This window comes from Giraffa tippelskirchi, chromosome 5 (assembly GCF_054371585.1).
Source record: "Giraffa tippelskirchi isolate mGirTip1 chromosome 5, T2T-mGirTip1v1.2.pri, whole genome shotgun sequence".
In the NCBI taxonomy this organism is placed as follows: domain Eukaryota; kingdom Metazoa; phylum Chordata; class Mammalia; order Artiodactyla; family Giraffidae; genus Giraffa; species Giraffa tippelskirchi.
In genome coordinates, this window is record NC_137279.1 from 180,921,298 (window position 1) to 180,938,420 (window position 17,123).

Consider the following 17,123-nt stretch of genomic DNA (forward strand, 5'->3'; position numbering starts at 1 on the left):
CTGTTCGTTTCCAAGGGAAACCATTCAATACCACGGTAATCCAAGTCTATGCCCTGACCAGTAAAGCTGAAGAAGCTGAAGTTGAATGGTTCTATGAAGACCTACAAGACCTTTTAGAACTAACACCCAAAAAAGATGTCCTTTTCATTATAGGAGACTGGAATGCAAAAGTAGGAAGTCAGGAAAAACCTGGAGTAACAGGCAAATTTGGCCTTGGTGTACAGAATGAATCAGGGCAAAGGCTAATAGAGTTTTGCCAAGAGAATGCACTGGTCATAGCAAACACCCTCTTCCAACAACACAAGAGAAGCCTCTACACCTGGACATCACCAGATGGTCAACACCAAAATCAGATTGATTATATTCTTTGCAGCCAAAATGGAGAAGCTCTATACAGTCAGCAAAAACAAGACCAGAAGCAGACTGTGGCTCATATCATGAACTCCTTGTTGGCAAATTCAGACTTAAATTGAAGAAAGTGGGGAAAACCACTAGACCATTCAGGTATGACCTAAATCAAATCCGTTATGATTATACAGTGGAAGTAAGAAATAGATTTAAGGGACTAGATCTGATAGACAGAGTGCCTGACGAACTATGGATGGAGGTTTGTGACACTGTACAGGAGACAGGGATCAAGACCATCCCCACGGAAAAGAAATGCAAAAAAGCAAAATGGCTGTCTGAGGAGGCCTTACAAATAGCAGTGAAAAGAAGAGAAGTGAAAAGCAAAGGAGAAAAGGAAAGATATTCCCATCTGAATGCAGAGTTCCAAAGAATAGCAGGGAGAGATAAGAAAGCCTTCCTCAGCAATCAGTGCAAAGAAATAGAGGAAAACAACAGAATGGGAAAGACTAGAGATCTCTTCAAGAAAATTAGAGATACCAAGGGAACATTTCATGCAAAGATGGGCTCGATAAAGGACAGAAATGGTATGGACCTAACAGAAGCAGAAGATATTAAGAAGAGGTGGCTAGAATACACAGAAGAACTGTACAAAAAAGATCTTCATGACCCAGATAATCAAGATGATGTGAGTCACCAGGGAAGGCGCTAATACAGTATGCTGCTGCTGCTGCTGCTAAGTCGCTCCAGTCGTGTCTGACTCTGTGCAACCCCATAGACGGCAGCCCACCAGGCTCCCCTGTCCCTGGGATTTTCCAGACAAGAGTACTGGAGTGGGGTGCCATTGCCTTCTCCCTAATATAGTATACTACTTGCTTATTTCCCAAAAAGTAGAAACGCTTCCTCTAACCTTTAGAGGAAATGATCATTCAGATTCCTTCTAGAGTAGGATTGGAGATGAGTTGTCATTTTAATTAGATTGATTTCACCTGTGATTAATCCAAATGGCAACCTTCCCAGGTGCTGCTGTTTGATCTTGCTAGGTTTTGAGCTGTAAATGTGTTGGTTGCACTTCTATACATTTGTGATTCATCTTTTTATAAATTTTTATTTATTTATGGCTGCACTGGGTCTTCACTGCTGTGAGTGGGCCTTCTCTCATTGCGGCAAGTGGGGGCTACTTTCTACTTGCAGTGCCTGGGCTTCTCATTGTGGTGGCTTCTCTTGTTGGGGAGTGCTGGCTCTAGGGCACTTGGGCTCAGTAGTTTCAGCTCGTGGGCTCTAGAGTACGGGCTCAGTAGTTGTGGCACAAAGAAGCTTAGTTGCCCCATGGAGTGTGGGATCTTAGTTCCTGGACCAGGGGTTGAACCTGCGTCCCCTGCATTAGCAGGCAGATGCTTAAGGGATTCATCTTTAGAGTCAACTCCGACAGAGTCCCAGAATGTAATCACCCCGAGAATGTGCACAACTACATTATTTATGCCTGTCAGCATAAAAACTAAATCTCCTCAGTATTAAACCCAGAGGAAATATAACTCCTCTCTTCTAGGATTCCAAGCAAGTCATCCGTTGGCTTCAACTGGGTCATGTGCCTAATATAGACCCTTTTTGAGAATATAGTAAGGACAAAAAAGCAAAATGCATAAACTACATGAACAATTCGCTACCATTTGTTTCAAAAAGGGTAAAGAAAACGTGTGTATGTATGTGTAGACAGAATCTGTAGAATACTGAAAACATTGGTGGCCTCTAGGGAGGGGAATAGGATGCTTCGGGAAGATTTTTCATTATATATCCAGTTTGAATTTTAAGCTACATAAATTACCTATTCAAAAAAATTAAATGAAAAATTGAAATGCAGTTGCCAAAATATTCAGTGGTTTCCTTTGTGACAGTCAGGGTTAAAAAGCACAGACCAAAGAAGTTATGAGTCCCATCTTCCAGATGAAGGGAAGGGGCAAGAGCAGCAAGTAACTTCGTGTTTCATCATCAAAAGCAAAGAACCTCACAGCCTTCTGTCCATTCTGTCCCCCAACCTTCTCAGTCCTATTCTTACCAGCCTAGTTGTTCAAAAAGATAGCTCTGCTTGTTCATATTAGAATGCTTAAAGAACGGGGGTCTTGGAGCTGGCTCCTTGCTTTCACCAACTCATAACGTTGCTGTCCTACTTTCTCAAAAAACTGATTAAGGCACAAAGTTTGCTAAATATACAAAGAAGCAGGGTTGCTGGTCCCAGAGCTGTTTACGGATATCTGATGTAAAGGAAGCTTTCTCATATCCTGTAAAGACATCAAGGCAATTCTTCCCAACACATACAACTAAGTGTTCTCTATCACACATTTTTTACCTTTAGGTAAATATAATCTTGTGGGATTTGCTTTCCCTTAATTCTATCAACACAACCCAGAGCTCAGGAATAAAAGATATCTTTGCATGAAAGAGCATGTACCTACATTAAGCCTTGATTAGTATTCTGCTATCCTCTCTGATTTTTCCAATTGGCCTCTGCTTTCCCATAAATATGTATGCACTTAAAACCATTTGGGACTTTAAGAATTCAGAGAAGTTTGTGTGTTTAGAGAAAATAAAACAACCTAACCCAGGGCCACAGCACAGGATCTTGCTGGAAGGCCTCCAGTTTGCTTCTCCATTGTGATGGATTAATGATTAGTTTAAGAAAACGTGCTTGGCTAACACAAGGAATAAGCAGGACCCTGCTTGAATGCCAAATCCCCTATTTCCAATTCTAAGACTAGGACACAATGTGCTTTCCCTTTTGAGAACTGCACAGTGGTAAAGAATCCGCCTGCCAGTGCGGGAGATGCACATTCGGGTTTGATCCCTAGGGGAAGGAAATGGCAACCCACTCCAGTATTCTTGCCTGGAGAATTCCATGGACAGAGGAGCCTGGGAGGCTACAGCCCATCGGGCTGAGAAGAGTTGGACACAACTGAGCACTGTTTACTGCTTCAGTTTGTTATATTCAAGCCTTACAGTTGACATTTATGGCCTAAAATGCTCTAAGACTAACAATGAGCAATCTGAAAAGAAAATTACAAAAACAATTCCATTTAAAATAGCACCTAACAGATAATCAACAAGGACCTATTGTATAGCACAGAGAGCTCTACCCAATACTCTGTAATAACATATATGGGAAAGAATCTGTAAAATAATGTAACTGAATCACTTCATGTGCACCTGAAACGAATGTAACATTGTAAACCAACTATACTCCAATATAAAATAAAACTGTTTTAAAACAGCATCTAAAAAAATACCAAGGAGCTGGAAGACTTGTACCATGAAAACTATAAAACATATCTGAAAGAAATTAAAGACATTAATAAGTGGAAAGAAATCTCATATTCATGGACTGGAAGACTTATTAAGACATCAATACTACCCTAAGCAATTTACAGATTTAATGCTATCTCTATCAAAATCTCAATTTTTTTGCAGAAATAGAAAAACCCATCCTAAAATTCATAGACTCTTTAATATTTATTTGGCTGTGCCAGATCTTAGTTGCAGCATGTGGGATCTCTGATCTCCACTGTGGCATGCAGGATCTTTAGTTGTGGCATGTGGGATCTAGTTCCCTGACTGGGGATCAAACTTGGTCCCCTGCATTGGGAGTTTGGAGGCTAGGCCACTGGATCACCAGGGAAATCCCCTGGAGGAACTTTAAATTTCTGCATCAAAAGATACTATCAACAGAGTAAAAAGGCAATCTACAGGATGGGAGAAAGGATTTACAAATTACATATCTGAATCAACATTCCAAATATATAGAAAACTCCTAAAACTCCGTAACAAAAAAAACCTCAATTAAAAATGAACAAAAGACTTGAATAGACATATGTCCGTATAATAGTCAAGATACACAAATGGCCAGTAAGCACATGAAAGGATGCAACATCACTAATAATTATGGAAATGCAAATAAAAAGTACAGTGAGATACTTCACTTCTATTTGGTAGCTATCAAAAAACTCCAGAAAACAACAGATGTTGGTGAAGACGTGGAGAAATTAGAACCTTTCTGCACTATTGGTGGGAGTGTAATTGAAAGCAGGGTCTCAAGGAGGTATCTGTATAACCATATTGATAGCAGCATTATTCGTAACAGCTAAAACATGCAGACAACCCAAGAGGCTATTGACAGATGGATGGATAAACAAGATGTGGTATGTGCATACAATGGAAAACTATTCAGCATCAAAAAAGAAATTCTGATATATGCTATGTATGTTAACTGACATAATTCTGACACAAAAAGACAAATACTATATGATTCCGCTTACACTGAGGTACTTAAGAGTAGTCAACATCATAGACCTAGAAAGTAGAATAGTGGTTGCCAGGTGCTAGGGGGATGAGGGAAGAGGAAGTTATTGTTTCATGGGCATAGTTTCAGATTTCCAAGATGAAAAGAATTCTGGAGATGAACGGTCATACAACAATGTGAATGTACTTAATACCACTGAACTGTACACTGAAAAATGGTTAAGAGGAATTTCTTGGTTTCCTGGTCCAGTGGTTAGGACTCTGCTTTCGCTGCCAAGGAGGCAGCTTTGATCCCTAGTTGGGGAACTAAGATCCTGCAAGCCACAAGGTCAAAAATTAAAAAAAGAAAAAAAAGGTCGAGACGGTATATTTTACGTTATATGCATTTTAAGACAAAAAATAGTTCAAGAAATGTTCAAGATATCTGAGGTTTTCATTATATTCTCAATATTTAATTTTCTAGGGATCATACCTTCCCTTCTACATCTGAATTTTTTCTTTTAAAAACATGTTTCTAAGCATTTCAATCAGAAGTACTAATATACCACTGATATTCCCTTGATGCTAATTTTTAAGGGAAAGGCATTTTACCAAACTTAAAAAATAGGTTGCAACCTCATTATTGAAAAGTATGATCCAGGAGAAGGAAATGGCAACCCACTCCAGTATTCTTGCCTGGAAAAGTCCGTGGACAGAGGAGCCTGGTGGGCTGCAGTCCATGGGGTTACATGACTGAGCACGCGTGCATGAGGGGGGAGGGAGATGGGTTGGTAGCAATAAACTGGTAGAACTAAAAAAAAAAAAAAGAAAAGTATGATCCAAAAGAAAATAGAACAAATACGATGGAGCAATCCTTTATTTTTAGACACTCTCACAAAGGGGTTTTTAGTACGTAGAGTTTCTAGCGGAGAAGAGAGAACGTGAGAATCAGTCTCCAGCCACTGGCAGCTGCTCTGCTCAGGGCCGAAGATCCTTCTGGCCCTAGTGGTGAGGTGGAGGCGTGTACTTCCCTTCCTTGATTAGCTTATCCCGCTGTTTCTTGATGGCATTCAGACGTTTTATCTGTCAAAAGAGGAAAATACTTAATCTCGGAGGGAGATATGCACCAGAAAGTGAGCACTGGAGAAGCTGAATACAAAACTGGTTTCATTTTTAAACTATGGAAGCTTTTCATCCTGGAGGGCCTCTGAGATAAATCCCATCTTTAAAGAATCAATTTCCCAAGCTTTTAACAAATCAATTTCTGCTGTATATCTAGTAATATGTCCTTGAAAACTGATAACTAATATGTCCCTATTATATATAGGAATATAAGCATTTACAAAAATAATAGAGATACAGCAGCTTTAAGAGGTATAGTTGTGCATACTAAAATCTTTAAAAATATGAAAAGCTGACATCACCTCACAGCATATGCTGGTGACTGTTCACTAGATATGAATGAAGCAGAAACAGGCAAATGAGGTCTCTGGACCACACTGAAAGACATGGTATGTGCTCAGCCAGTAGTCACTCAGATAGGCAGGGCCTTGAGTTCTGCCTTTTCCCCTCAGTAGGACGTTCCCTACAGATGAAAATCAACGTATCCAAGACTGTGTAAGAGCCATAATTAACAGATTCTGTGACATGGAAAATAGACTTACTAAAACTTAATGCACTATTCCTTGGCTCAAAACCCAATGGCTTTCATCATACTGAGAGGAAAGGCTGAATCCTTCCCTAGAAGGACTTATAAGACCCTTCTCTCTGACTTTATGTCTATACCTTCCTCCAGCTTTCTCTGCTCCAGCTCAGAGACCCTTCCATTCGCTGCTTCCTCTTCCCTCAAGTGCAAATGGTTCACAATCTCCAAGTCTCTGCTCAAATGTTTTCTATCACTGAGCTCTTTTAGGGGCACTCCATTGAAGCATAGAACAACCATACCAGTGTTTCCTATCCTTTTTATTTTCCCCACTGCACTTACCAATACCTGACACACTATTTCTTACCTTGTTTGTAGATTTTCTGTATCCCACCCCTAACCCTGGCCCCACGAATAAGTTCCATTAGGGCAGGGACTTTTTGCTGTTTTGCTTACTGCTATATTCCCAGTACCTGGAATAGTTGCTGACATAATAGGTGATCCAAAAAATACTTTTTGAGTGAATGACTAGGTTTTCACAAAGGCATGAAGAGGTGATATATTCAATTAAACATCCCATTAACTTTAAAGAATGAGGATGTAACTTCAGTAGAAAAAAACTTTAGGTATTCCCAATACTAAACATTAACCATTTAAAAAACTGTATTCTTAACATTTCTCTAGTAAAGAATTTCCCAACATAAAACTACTTATGGTTGAGGTATCACACAGCCATATGTCAAATCTCTCTCCCAGCTAGAACCAATCATGACTTGGTGTTCTGAATACAAGCACAGGGTCTAGAATCTGCACTGCCAGGTTCAAATGGTATTTCCACCTCATACTGGGCTATGTGACCTTAGGTAACGGACTTAATATTTCCTTGCTTCAATGTTTTAATCATACAGTGGGGAAAATAATTCTAAAGCATCTCATAGGAGATTATTGCAAGAAATATATGTACTATTACATTCTAAGAACTTAGAAAAGTGCTTGATTCTAATTCTTTGATTCACTAACATCTTCACTTAGATGACCTCTAAAATGGCAACATCTCTCTTCAGAAATTCACAGGATGAGGAAGTGACCTGAGAACACCACTATATTTCCAGATAAGGAAACCAAGATTAGGTGGGAAAGACTTTCTTGAAGTCACAAAACTAGTGGTGGTAAAACCAGCATCAAAATCCAGCTCTCCCAACCCCCAATCTAATATTCTTCCCACCTCATCACACTGTCTCTTCTTGGTGTAAATTTTCCATAATAAATCAAGTGTTAATCTGAGCAAGGAATAAGCGGGGCCTGCAGAAGAGAAGTTATGACATTCTGTGAACTAACTAGCTGGGTGGTGGCCAGCCACCACCCACTCCTTGTCTACTACAGTATCACTCAATGATCAATATTCTTTCAGAGAACATGACAAAATTATTACCTGACAACCCTTTACTCCTTCCAAATTTGGCTTTACTTCACCCAAATGCCAATAGCAGATTATAAAAGATAAGCAATTTTAAAATTGATACAGATAACTTTAGAGATATATTTAACTGAAAATCTAAATTGTATCCCTGAACCCCAAGGAGTTGACAGTAATAAAAATAATTCTATGTTATATGTGGAGCACAGAAATAGGCAAAATGACAGCCAGCAGCTAAAGATTTCTTCTCTAAAGGAGAACAGGACCCTATATATTATGCAATTCATTCAACTCTTGAGGAGGTAAACACTCTGCTACTAACACTTTTTCCTCTGCATTTTTGGTCTGCTGCTGCTACTGCTAAGTCGCTTCAGTCGTGTCTGACTCTGTGCGACCCCATAGACGGCAACCCACCAGGCTCCTACGTCCATGGGATTTTCCAGGCAAGAGTACTGGAGTGGGGTGGATCACCTAAAACAATCTCATTAACACCTCCATCTTCCACAGAGTAGAAATCTAGAGGTTGTTTTATCAGGTTCAGTGTAATAGAGCTGCAGGATTTTAATCTCTTCCCCAGTGAGGGTTCAATGAATTTGAAGTATATTTGCCCAAACATTTTCAAGGACAAACACCCAAGACTAGTTGATACTCGTTACTTTACAGCCTATGCAAAAATGGAAATCTACACGTGCAATTTCTAACCTGATGGCTGCAGCAGGGTACAATGCTAAGGAAAATATTGGGTTCACCAAAAAGTTTGATGGGAAAACCCTAATGAACTTTTTGGCCAACCAACCCAATATGTGAGAATATGAGGAAGAACACTGAACAAGTTAACACAGTTAACTTCCTTGACATGGTACCTAAGTAGAGAAGGTATTTCACACAAAAGTTTTGCCAATTCACATGGGGCAAGCCAATGCCCAATGATCAGTTAAAAGTATTTAAAAGTAGCTCTAGAGAAACAAGGAAGTAACTCAATTCCCATCTTCATCACTTCCTCACCGTTTTCTGTCGAAGCAGACATTCTCTGAAATCCTCAAATTCTATTTTGCATTCCTTCTCTGCTCGGATACTACCAATTCCATGTGCACACTCTATCCATTCTTTCTCAAAAGCATGGCATCGAGCTGGAATCCTGTGAGGCTGCTCAGCACTTTGGATTGTCATCCAGTGGTCTAAGTCAACACCCAGCTTTTTCTGCACATCAAAGAAAGGCATGGCTGAAGTGGAAGGAAAAAAAAAAAAGAATGCCATAAAATTGCAGTCAAATGAGAAACTTCTGAGAAAAATGAGATAATTATGACAGACAGCCCTCTAGAAAGATATTTTGTACTAGTCTCCCAACTTCTTCTCCCCAAACTTTTTCATTACACACGTTCTTCCAGTTTATGGTACATAAGCAATTTTCATGCTTTCACAAAACTCAAACTCAAGGAAAAGGGAACTTGAACCAAAAAACAATGCATTAAAAATCCTCTATATTGATAAGGTCATTTAAATCAAAAGTTGAAAAGTGTGTTTTATTGAATTTTTAAAATATATTTATTTATTTGGCAGTGCAGGGTCTTAAGTTGAAGCATGCAGGATCTTTTAGTTGCAGCATGCGAACTCTTTCGGCATGTGGGCTCTAGTTTCCTAACCAGGAATTGAACCCAGACCCCTGCATTGGCAGTGTAGAGTCTAAGCCACTGGACCACTAAAGAAGTCTCTGTATTGAATATTTTGACTCAGTAATCCCAATGCGTTGAGATAGATCTGAAGAAATAACTGAAATAACAAAGCACAAGCATAAAAACATTTCTTTACATTTTTTGATCCATATCAACTTAGATGACACTTCTAAGAAGCCATCTTGAAGTGGGAATGTCATCCTGTGTTAGCACAGCATCAGCATTAGACTTTTCATAGTACCTTGCACGCCCCTGTAATGTACTATTCATATGCGTATCTCCCTTTTGAACAACCTTGAGGATACGGACCAGTCAGATAGGAGCTCAATAATTGTTGGGGGGAAAAAAAAAAGAAATTCAAACAAAAGTGCAACAATAGAGAAAGTGAAACTGTTTGTCTCTCAGTCATGTCCCCACTCTTTTCGACCCCATGGACTGTAGCCCACCGGGCTTCTCTGTCCATGGAATTCTCCAGGCAAGAATACTGGAGTGGGTCGCCACGACCTTCCAGGGGATCTTCCCAACCCAGGGATTGAACCTGGGTCTCCTGCATTTCAGGCCGACTTTTTACCGTCTGAGCCACCAGTGAAGTAAGATAAATGAATAATTAAATCCAGTACCTATTTGGTAGACAATGGTGGGGGGCAGATAATACACACAAAATATACATTTACTGTTTAATGAAAAAAAGGGGGGGTTACGATAATGCTAAAAAACAAAACAAAACAAAAAAACTTCAAAAGAAGACTGGAAGGAAGCACAAAAAAAGGTCAGCAGTTATGTTTATGAGTGGCAGACTTACAGGTGGATGTAATTTTAAAGTTTTCTACCCATTCTTTCAGTCATTTACTGAGTAATAATGCTCCAGTTACTGCAACCTAAGCACTAGCATGAGGACACACAGAGAGAATTGGGAATCAACGGAGGAGCGCAAGAGGTAAGGAGGAAGCACCTGTTCTGTCCGGGCAACTGGGAAAATGCCTTTAAGACGGGTGGCGTTTGATACGGATCCAGTGCAGGTCAGTGACAGAGCATCCCAGCAGGGCACACGCTGCACGAGTTACAGCCGGTGTACTGGGTTATGTCTGGGGTACACTGAGCACCCAGACGCGGCTGGAGCGCAGCGTGCCCGTCGGGAAGAACGAAACGAGCTTTAGAGGTCGGCAGGGCCTAAATCCCGCATGGTCACGCAGGAAGCTGTGCAAGGAACGTGGACTTCAGGTGAAGAAACAGAAGGCCAAGTATGAGTCTGTCAGAAAGTTAAGTCAACCTGGAAAAATAACCGAGAGAGGCGCGGTCTATAGGCTTCAGTGACATAGGCTGTGTGGGCCAAGGAGCCTGGGAAAGCAGAAAATATGGCCAGGGAGAAAGGTCATCCACCCAGCAAGCCAAGAGGAAATCTGTTAAAGACATCTCGGAAGGACGCTCTTTAGCCTCTATCGCCCAGCAGACACACACAGCCCTACCGTACGGCCGTTGTGTCCTTTTCTCCTCGCTGACCGCGTCTCCTAGACGATTCTCAGGCGACAAGGAGGCCTGCCGCAAAGGAAGCCCGCTTCGCGACTCTTGCAGCGCGACGCCGGGAGCCGACCTGCCTTCCGCCGTCGCGCCCCGGAACCATAGAGACCAAGCCCATCCGTCTGCGCCTGCGCGACTGTCTGAGTTGACCTCTAGAGACTGCGAACCAGCGGACCTTGTCCAGACAACCGCGTGAGAGGCATGCCCGGGGTTTAATGATATCCTGCTGCTTCCTCCCACAGTGCCTGGGACTCTCACCACAGCTATGATTGGTGAGGGACTTGACCAAGGAAACCCTGTTCATCCCCTTCCGGTGGCGGTTAAGCTCATGGAGTGTGGACACACCCAGGGTGGGTTCCAGTTCTTGCGCCGCCACTTCTGTCAGCTGGCAAAGTTTCTTATCCTCGCTCTGCTTCTGTTTCATTTTAAGATAAAAATAATCTTAAAAGATAATAGTACAGCGTATAGGGTTGCTTGGGGGATTAAGTGAGTTCTATCAAAGCACTGGGTTTCCCAGGATGCCCTAGTGGTAAAGAACTCGCCTGCCAATGCAGGAAATGTAAGAGAAGAGAGTTCGATCCCTGGGTCAGGAAGATTCTCTAGAGGAGGATATGGCAACCCACTCCAATATTCTTGCCTGGAGAGTTCCATGGACAGAGGAGCCTGGCTGGTTACAGCCCATGGAGTCTCAAGAGTCGGACAGGATTTAGCGAGTAAACCATCACCAAAGCGCTGAGGCGTTTCCTGGCACGTGGAAAGCACTCTAAGACAGTCGCAGTTTTTTGTGTCTCAGTTTTTCAAGTTTGCGGATTCTAGAGAGTCGTCAGAGACCATGCCCCTCTGTTTCTGAACTTCCAGAGGTTCCCCTTGTTTACAGCAGGAGCCCCAAAGTGGTGGTGGGGTTGGGGCTGAAGCAGCTGCGCGGGGTGTGGGTACCATAAAGTGTATGTGATATATGTTGGGAAAGTGGGAAGAAAATAGAATATAGTAGAATATTTCTAATTTTTTGTGTTTTTTAATTTCTTGTTTGTGTGTTAATGTTTATAAAGGGCATAATATATATAAATATATATATATAATACATATAAAGGGCATAATGTATATATAAATAACTTGTAAAATATTTATTGGGGGTTTGGGCTGAAAACTTTTTTTTTTCTTCACTGGAGACAGAAGGTTTTATAGATGCTGATGGGTGTAGAGGGGCCCCAGGAGCCCAATGGGGGTGGGACCCAGTCAGTCAGCAGATGCATGAGGCCCAGGCACATGGGGGTAGGTTAGGGCACATTCATCTTGCTAGGATTCAGTGGCTTCTTCCCTGTGGAAGAGAGAGCATCTTGAGGGCGGAGCAATTTGAAGAGCAGTGAGGGAGAGGCTAGGGTCTGCTGAGCCCTCCTGAGAGAAGGCACCAGGACAGGCAGCAATATCTGTGTGGAAAACTAGGTCAACGAGTGAGTAGGGGGAATTGGGGAGGAGGCACTGGGTTGGCTTCTTGGAGGAGGGGTCCAACTTTGACCTGGGTGAGCTCTCAAGAATACTTGGTGTTTCCAAGCAATATGGGGCAGGGCCCAGAGCCCCTTTCCCTGTGGGTCCCCTTAAGGAGAAAAAGGCATTTGGCAAAGGGGTGCCAGAATTAGTCCTTAAGGCACAGCTGGGGGCAGGCGAGGCACCAAGACACAAAGGTGCAGCTGGTGGGGGGGCAGGGGAAGCCTCCAAGCTGAGTGCCAGGTCACAAGAGGATGCAGGACTGCCCATGCTAGATTGGCATGGGGTTGACCAGTGCTAAACAGCCCCGGTAAACACCTCCTTGATGCCATCCTGCCGCAGGGCCAAGCACAGCTTGGATCTTCTGGGCCACCACCTGGCCCTGCTCCTTCAGGCAGCTTTAGGGTGGCAGGTCCTTCTTGGTGCCCACCAAGAGGATGGGCATCTCAGGGCAGTGGTGGCACACCTCTGAATGCCACTTGTGCTGCACATTCTCATAGGAAGGCGGATGGCAGTGGAGAAACAGATGACAAACATGTTGGTTTGAGGGTAGGAGAGTGTGTGGAGGTGATCATACTCCTGGCCTGCTGTGTCCTGCAGGTTCAGGTTCACTGGGCAACCATCAGCTGCACTCTGGACACCCGTCAACTGCATTCTGGACACCCATCAACTGCACTCTCGACACTATAGTTGTTGAACACTGTGGAATGTACTCCTTGGGGAAGATGTTGCTTGTGTAGCATGTTTTGACCACAGCCCCTTCGCTCACCACCACACACTTGATGCTCTGCGTGGTGGGTGCAGGTGCTGCGGTGGAGACTATGCCTCTTTCCCTTTCCGAGCCCCCCTGGATGCAGTGACCTGATGCCCTCCCCAAGGCAGGGAAGATGGGGGTGGCGGCAGTGGCTCTGGACTGCAGATTTCTTTTCCTTTTAAGCGATGAGCTCTCAAAACTGGAGAAGTCTGGTGTTCCAACCTTCCCAGCCTCATTGTCCAAAACCCTGCCTAATGCCCCCACCGAGAGCTTGCTCTTCCGTGTATTCCAGGAAAATCCTGCTATCCAATCTCTCTTTTTTTCTTCTTTCCCTTGGAAGGATAACAATTACCCCCTCCCCCTTCCATTTCTGCATGCCAAATTCCTGCTCTTCTTCAGGACTTTTGCATAGATTTTTCTCCAAAACTCATTAACTCTCCCCAAGCCCTAGTTTCATCCACTCTGAGGAGAATGCCTGAGGTCCCACGATGTACTGGTTTTGTTCCAGCATTCCAATTCTTTCCTTCCCCCCTCATCAGATATGTACCCCACCTTAGATCAGTTTCAGTTCAGCTAGAATTTCCTGGGCACCTAATGCATGTCCAGCACAATACTGGAAGATTATGGAATTGGTAACTCATGGCCCTTGCCTACAAAATACTAGAGGTAGCAAGGTAGTGATCACCACTACCCCTTTCACGTCTCCCATTTACTGTTGGTGATAGCATCTTTCCAGCCATTCAGGTAGTAAACTCTGAAGCTGTATTTTGCCTTTTCCTCCTGCTTCATCCAATATTTAATCACTGGCCAAATGCTTTCAAATATTCCTTCAATAGATTTTCAATTTATTTCTTCCTCTCTGCCTCCTGGCTTCTCACTTCAGTCTGTTTTGCACTGACTAATCTTTCTAAAATATTACTTTCATTGAATCACTCCTCAGATACAAGGTGAGGTAGATTAGTACAAAGACGGGCAATTCAAAAGCCTCCTAGGCCAGAGCTAGCTCACTGTAAGGAAATGAAAACAAAAGCATTATGATAAATGGGAACTGATCCTTGGCCTCAGCTTGGGGGAGAGGAATGGTGGGGAATGTGCAAACTGAAGAGCATATGTCCCGTCTAAAGGGGGCAGCAGCTCCTCAGCTCCACTCTGTTGCTGTCAAGAATCAGGGCTCCAAATTGTCAACTCTTCAAATTTTTCACTAGAAGCCAGAAATTTTTTGTTATTGCTTAAATGTGAAACATTCCATTTTAAAAAGCGGGGCAACTAATTTTTTTTTAAAGTGCTGACCAAACAAAACCCATCATGGAAATGGCCTTTAAGCTGCCATATTTCAAACCTTGGATCGAGGGAAAATTACAGACTGGGAAAGCGATTTACTTTGAACTTCGATGTTTTTTTACATCCAGCCTTACTCTCTTCTTACCCTCTCTTCTTATGGTTGTTGCAAGCTTTTCTAAAGACTCAAATCTGATCATTCAGAAAACACTTCCTGAGCTCTTATCTCAACCATGACCCTTGTTGAGTTCTTGGGATGAAGGCATAAAATGCTGTGGCAAGTGGTTAAAACAAAGATGAATAAAAGGAGAATGCAAAGGAAGGGGGTCATTCATGTTGCTTGGGCTCTGTGTAAGGTTATTCAAGAAAAGGCCCAGATTTTTGGGTTTGGCATTCAAGACCATGATCTGATTTCTTTCCATTTCTAACTCCTCAGATCCCATTGTTCACCAACCGGTATTCAATACCCTGGTGTTCTCATGCTTCCAAATTTTGTAGGATCATTACAGACTTCCTACTTTCCCCCGGGCAAATGCCTAATCCGTTCTCATCGTTTATCGCACGAAGCTTTCTATGGAACCTTCCTGAGCATTTACTAGGGCTTTGTTGAGGTCCCACCAGCCCAGTTATACATATACTGTTTCCTATTATAGATCTTAACTGTTGATACGCCAAGCCCCTCCATTGGACAGTGCATTCGGCTCCGGTGTTGGTGCGGCTGTGCAAGGATGTCCATGACAGAGCTCTCCCGAAGATGGGAAAACTACAGTTCCCAGAAATCCTACGCCAGAACTGCGCCTGCGCCGTTGCTATGCCGACCGTGGGCGCCAGCTTGGATTCCTGGGCTTTTTAAAGAGACTTAACTCTGACGGGGGGTGGGGCGCGTTACCACCTCTTGTATTCCCCTCGTATATCTTTTTTTCCTTTTTCTGCAAGCCTCTGCTTCTTGGAAGCGTCGTTGTACAACGAAGTCAAAGGATATTATGCACAGAGAAACAAGCCAGAGCTGTCGCCTTGTTCATTCTTTATTGGGGAACCCTGGGGCTCAGAGGCCGGGTGGAACAGGCCTAGGTCTGTACTTCCCCAACAGAGCCTTGCTCCCATCTTCAAAGAACAGGAGGGCTGTGTTAATTGAAGCTCCAGCCCTCCGACCCCTTCCTATTCCCGTTCCCCTGAAAATTAACCTCGCTGCTGCGTGAGCTGGGGCTGTGGACAGTTACAGATTTAATGACCCCTGGATCTATTTCTCGGGACTTCTGTCCTTGATCCTTGATCTGTATAATTTCCTGTTTACACAGCTCAGTCATAACCTGATAAAAGCATTTAATGCTACCTTTCTGCAGATAGGCCATCTATAATTTAGCACATTGGGAACTTTAGGCCTTATCTGATACCACTGTCCAACAGATTTGAATAAACTGGGTAGCCTGAGGATCCTAGCACAAGTGGGAAAGACACAGTTTGAAAACTTTTCCCCCAACCCTCACTCCCAAGCCAGGAGCTATAGGATAGACTCAACAAAAGCAATAAGCAAAGCAATCCGAAAGTGAAAGTAACGGATCCCAAGGCCTGAAATAAAATGACAGAGTGACTCTTAAAGAGCAAAAGATGTGCCATTTGGGGGGAGATACAGGTGGAGAAGGAAATGACAACCCACTCCAGTACTCTTGACTGGAAAATCCCATGGACAATCCCATGGACAGAGGAGGGTGGTAGGCTACAGTCCATGGGGTCACAAAAGACACGACTGAACGACTTCACTTTCACTTTCACAGTATCAGGTAAAAGATGCAACAAAACCAGGAACCACTGAAGTGGGGGTGGGAGGGGAGAGGAAGGCCCCAGGGGGCCAGGCTTGTGGGAGGGGTAATTGGATGTTGATCAACATTCCATCACTAGAATTAAAGTCTCCTTGCTCTGTTACATGGAGTTTTTCTTGATTTTAATTAGGCTTCCCAAGTGGTATGATTACATGAAAACACTAAGGGACTTCCCTGGCAGTCCAGTGGTTATGACTCGGCCTTCCACTGCAGGGTAACCAGATCCACTCCTGGTCTGAGAACTAAGATCCCTGAGTGCTGCTAAAGTATACAGGAAACACAGTAAGGCCAATGGGGCTGCTGTCTACCGCACCAGACACATTTCTCCTCATGAATTAACACACTAGAGTCTGGTTTTATAGACCAATATAGCTTTACCAGTGAGTCAGCCTTCCTGAGTACAGATTAGGGTAATTAAAACACCTGGAGGGAAGCTGTCAAGAGTGGCCTTCCACAGGAAACACTCTGCTTTCTGTCCAGGTGCACAGAATACATCAGAGCAAGTTTCATCACCTTCCTGCCCAGAGACCTCGAGCCTCTCTAGGGTAAGGACTGCATCTCTCTTACCTTTGCTGCAGAGAGACAACCTGCAGAAAGCTTGAAGTTACTTATCTGAGAGTCAAGGAAGAGTTTCAGTTAGTGTACTGACTACTGGCGAAGGGGAGGAGCAGCCACATAATCCATTAGTCACTCATCATTTAAGAGCCAATAGACAACAGTTCAAGGTGCTACCAACAGCTCAGTCTAGTGGAAGAGTCATGTAGACTCATAAATGCATTACACAACCACTTCCTCAGGTATCTTTTGCCACCCAATTCAGGCATCCGGTTCTATCATTCCCATTTGATTTCCTTCAAACTTTTAAATCTTGGATTAAACTGTTTACTAGTTTGTTTGTATTGCCTCACAACAATGTCAGCAC

General features: G+C 43.1%; 1 protein-coding gene, 1 long non-coding RNA gene and 1 pseudogene across 3 annotated transcripts; 1 reads left to right on the top strand and 2 right to left on the bottom strand.

The window, feature by feature from the left end:
• Window positions 1–5,473: 5,473 nt before the first annotated feature.
• NDUFS5 (NADH:ubiquinone oxidoreductase subunit S5) lies at window positions 5,474–10,889 on the bottom strand. Of its 2 annotated transcripts, XM_081492107.1 has the most exons (4): window positions 10,813–10,889; window positions 10,299–10,616; window positions 8,679–8,896; window positions 5,474–5,697 (listed from the first exon to the last, which is right to left on the bottom strand). In XM_081492107.1, the coding sequence occupies exons 3-4, from the start codon at window positions 8,892–8,894 to the stop codon at window positions 5,617–5,619; spliced, it is 297 nt and encodes a 98-aa protein (XP_081348233.1). In that variant the 5' UTR covers window positions 8,895–8,896; window positions 10,299–10,616; window positions 10,813–10,889; the 3' UTR covers window positions 5,474–5,616. The 2 variants fall into 2 exon arrangements, with proteins under 2 accessions (XP_081348233.1, XP_081348232.1); XM_081492106.1 differs by lacking the exon at window positions 10,299–10,616.
• Window positions 10,890–10,996: 107 nt separating this feature from the next.
• On the top strand, window positions 10,997–16,304 carry LOC145506765 (uncharacterized). Its single transcript, XR_014054312.1, has 2 exons — window positions 10,997–11,136; window positions 15,035–16,304. It is a non-coding gene; the product is annotated as an uncharacterized LOC145506765 (long non-coding RNA).
• Window positions 12,594–13,339, bottom strand: LOC145507924 (rho-related GTP-binding protein RhoG-like; annotated as a pseudogene).
• Window positions 16,305–17,123: the final 819 nt, after the last annotated feature.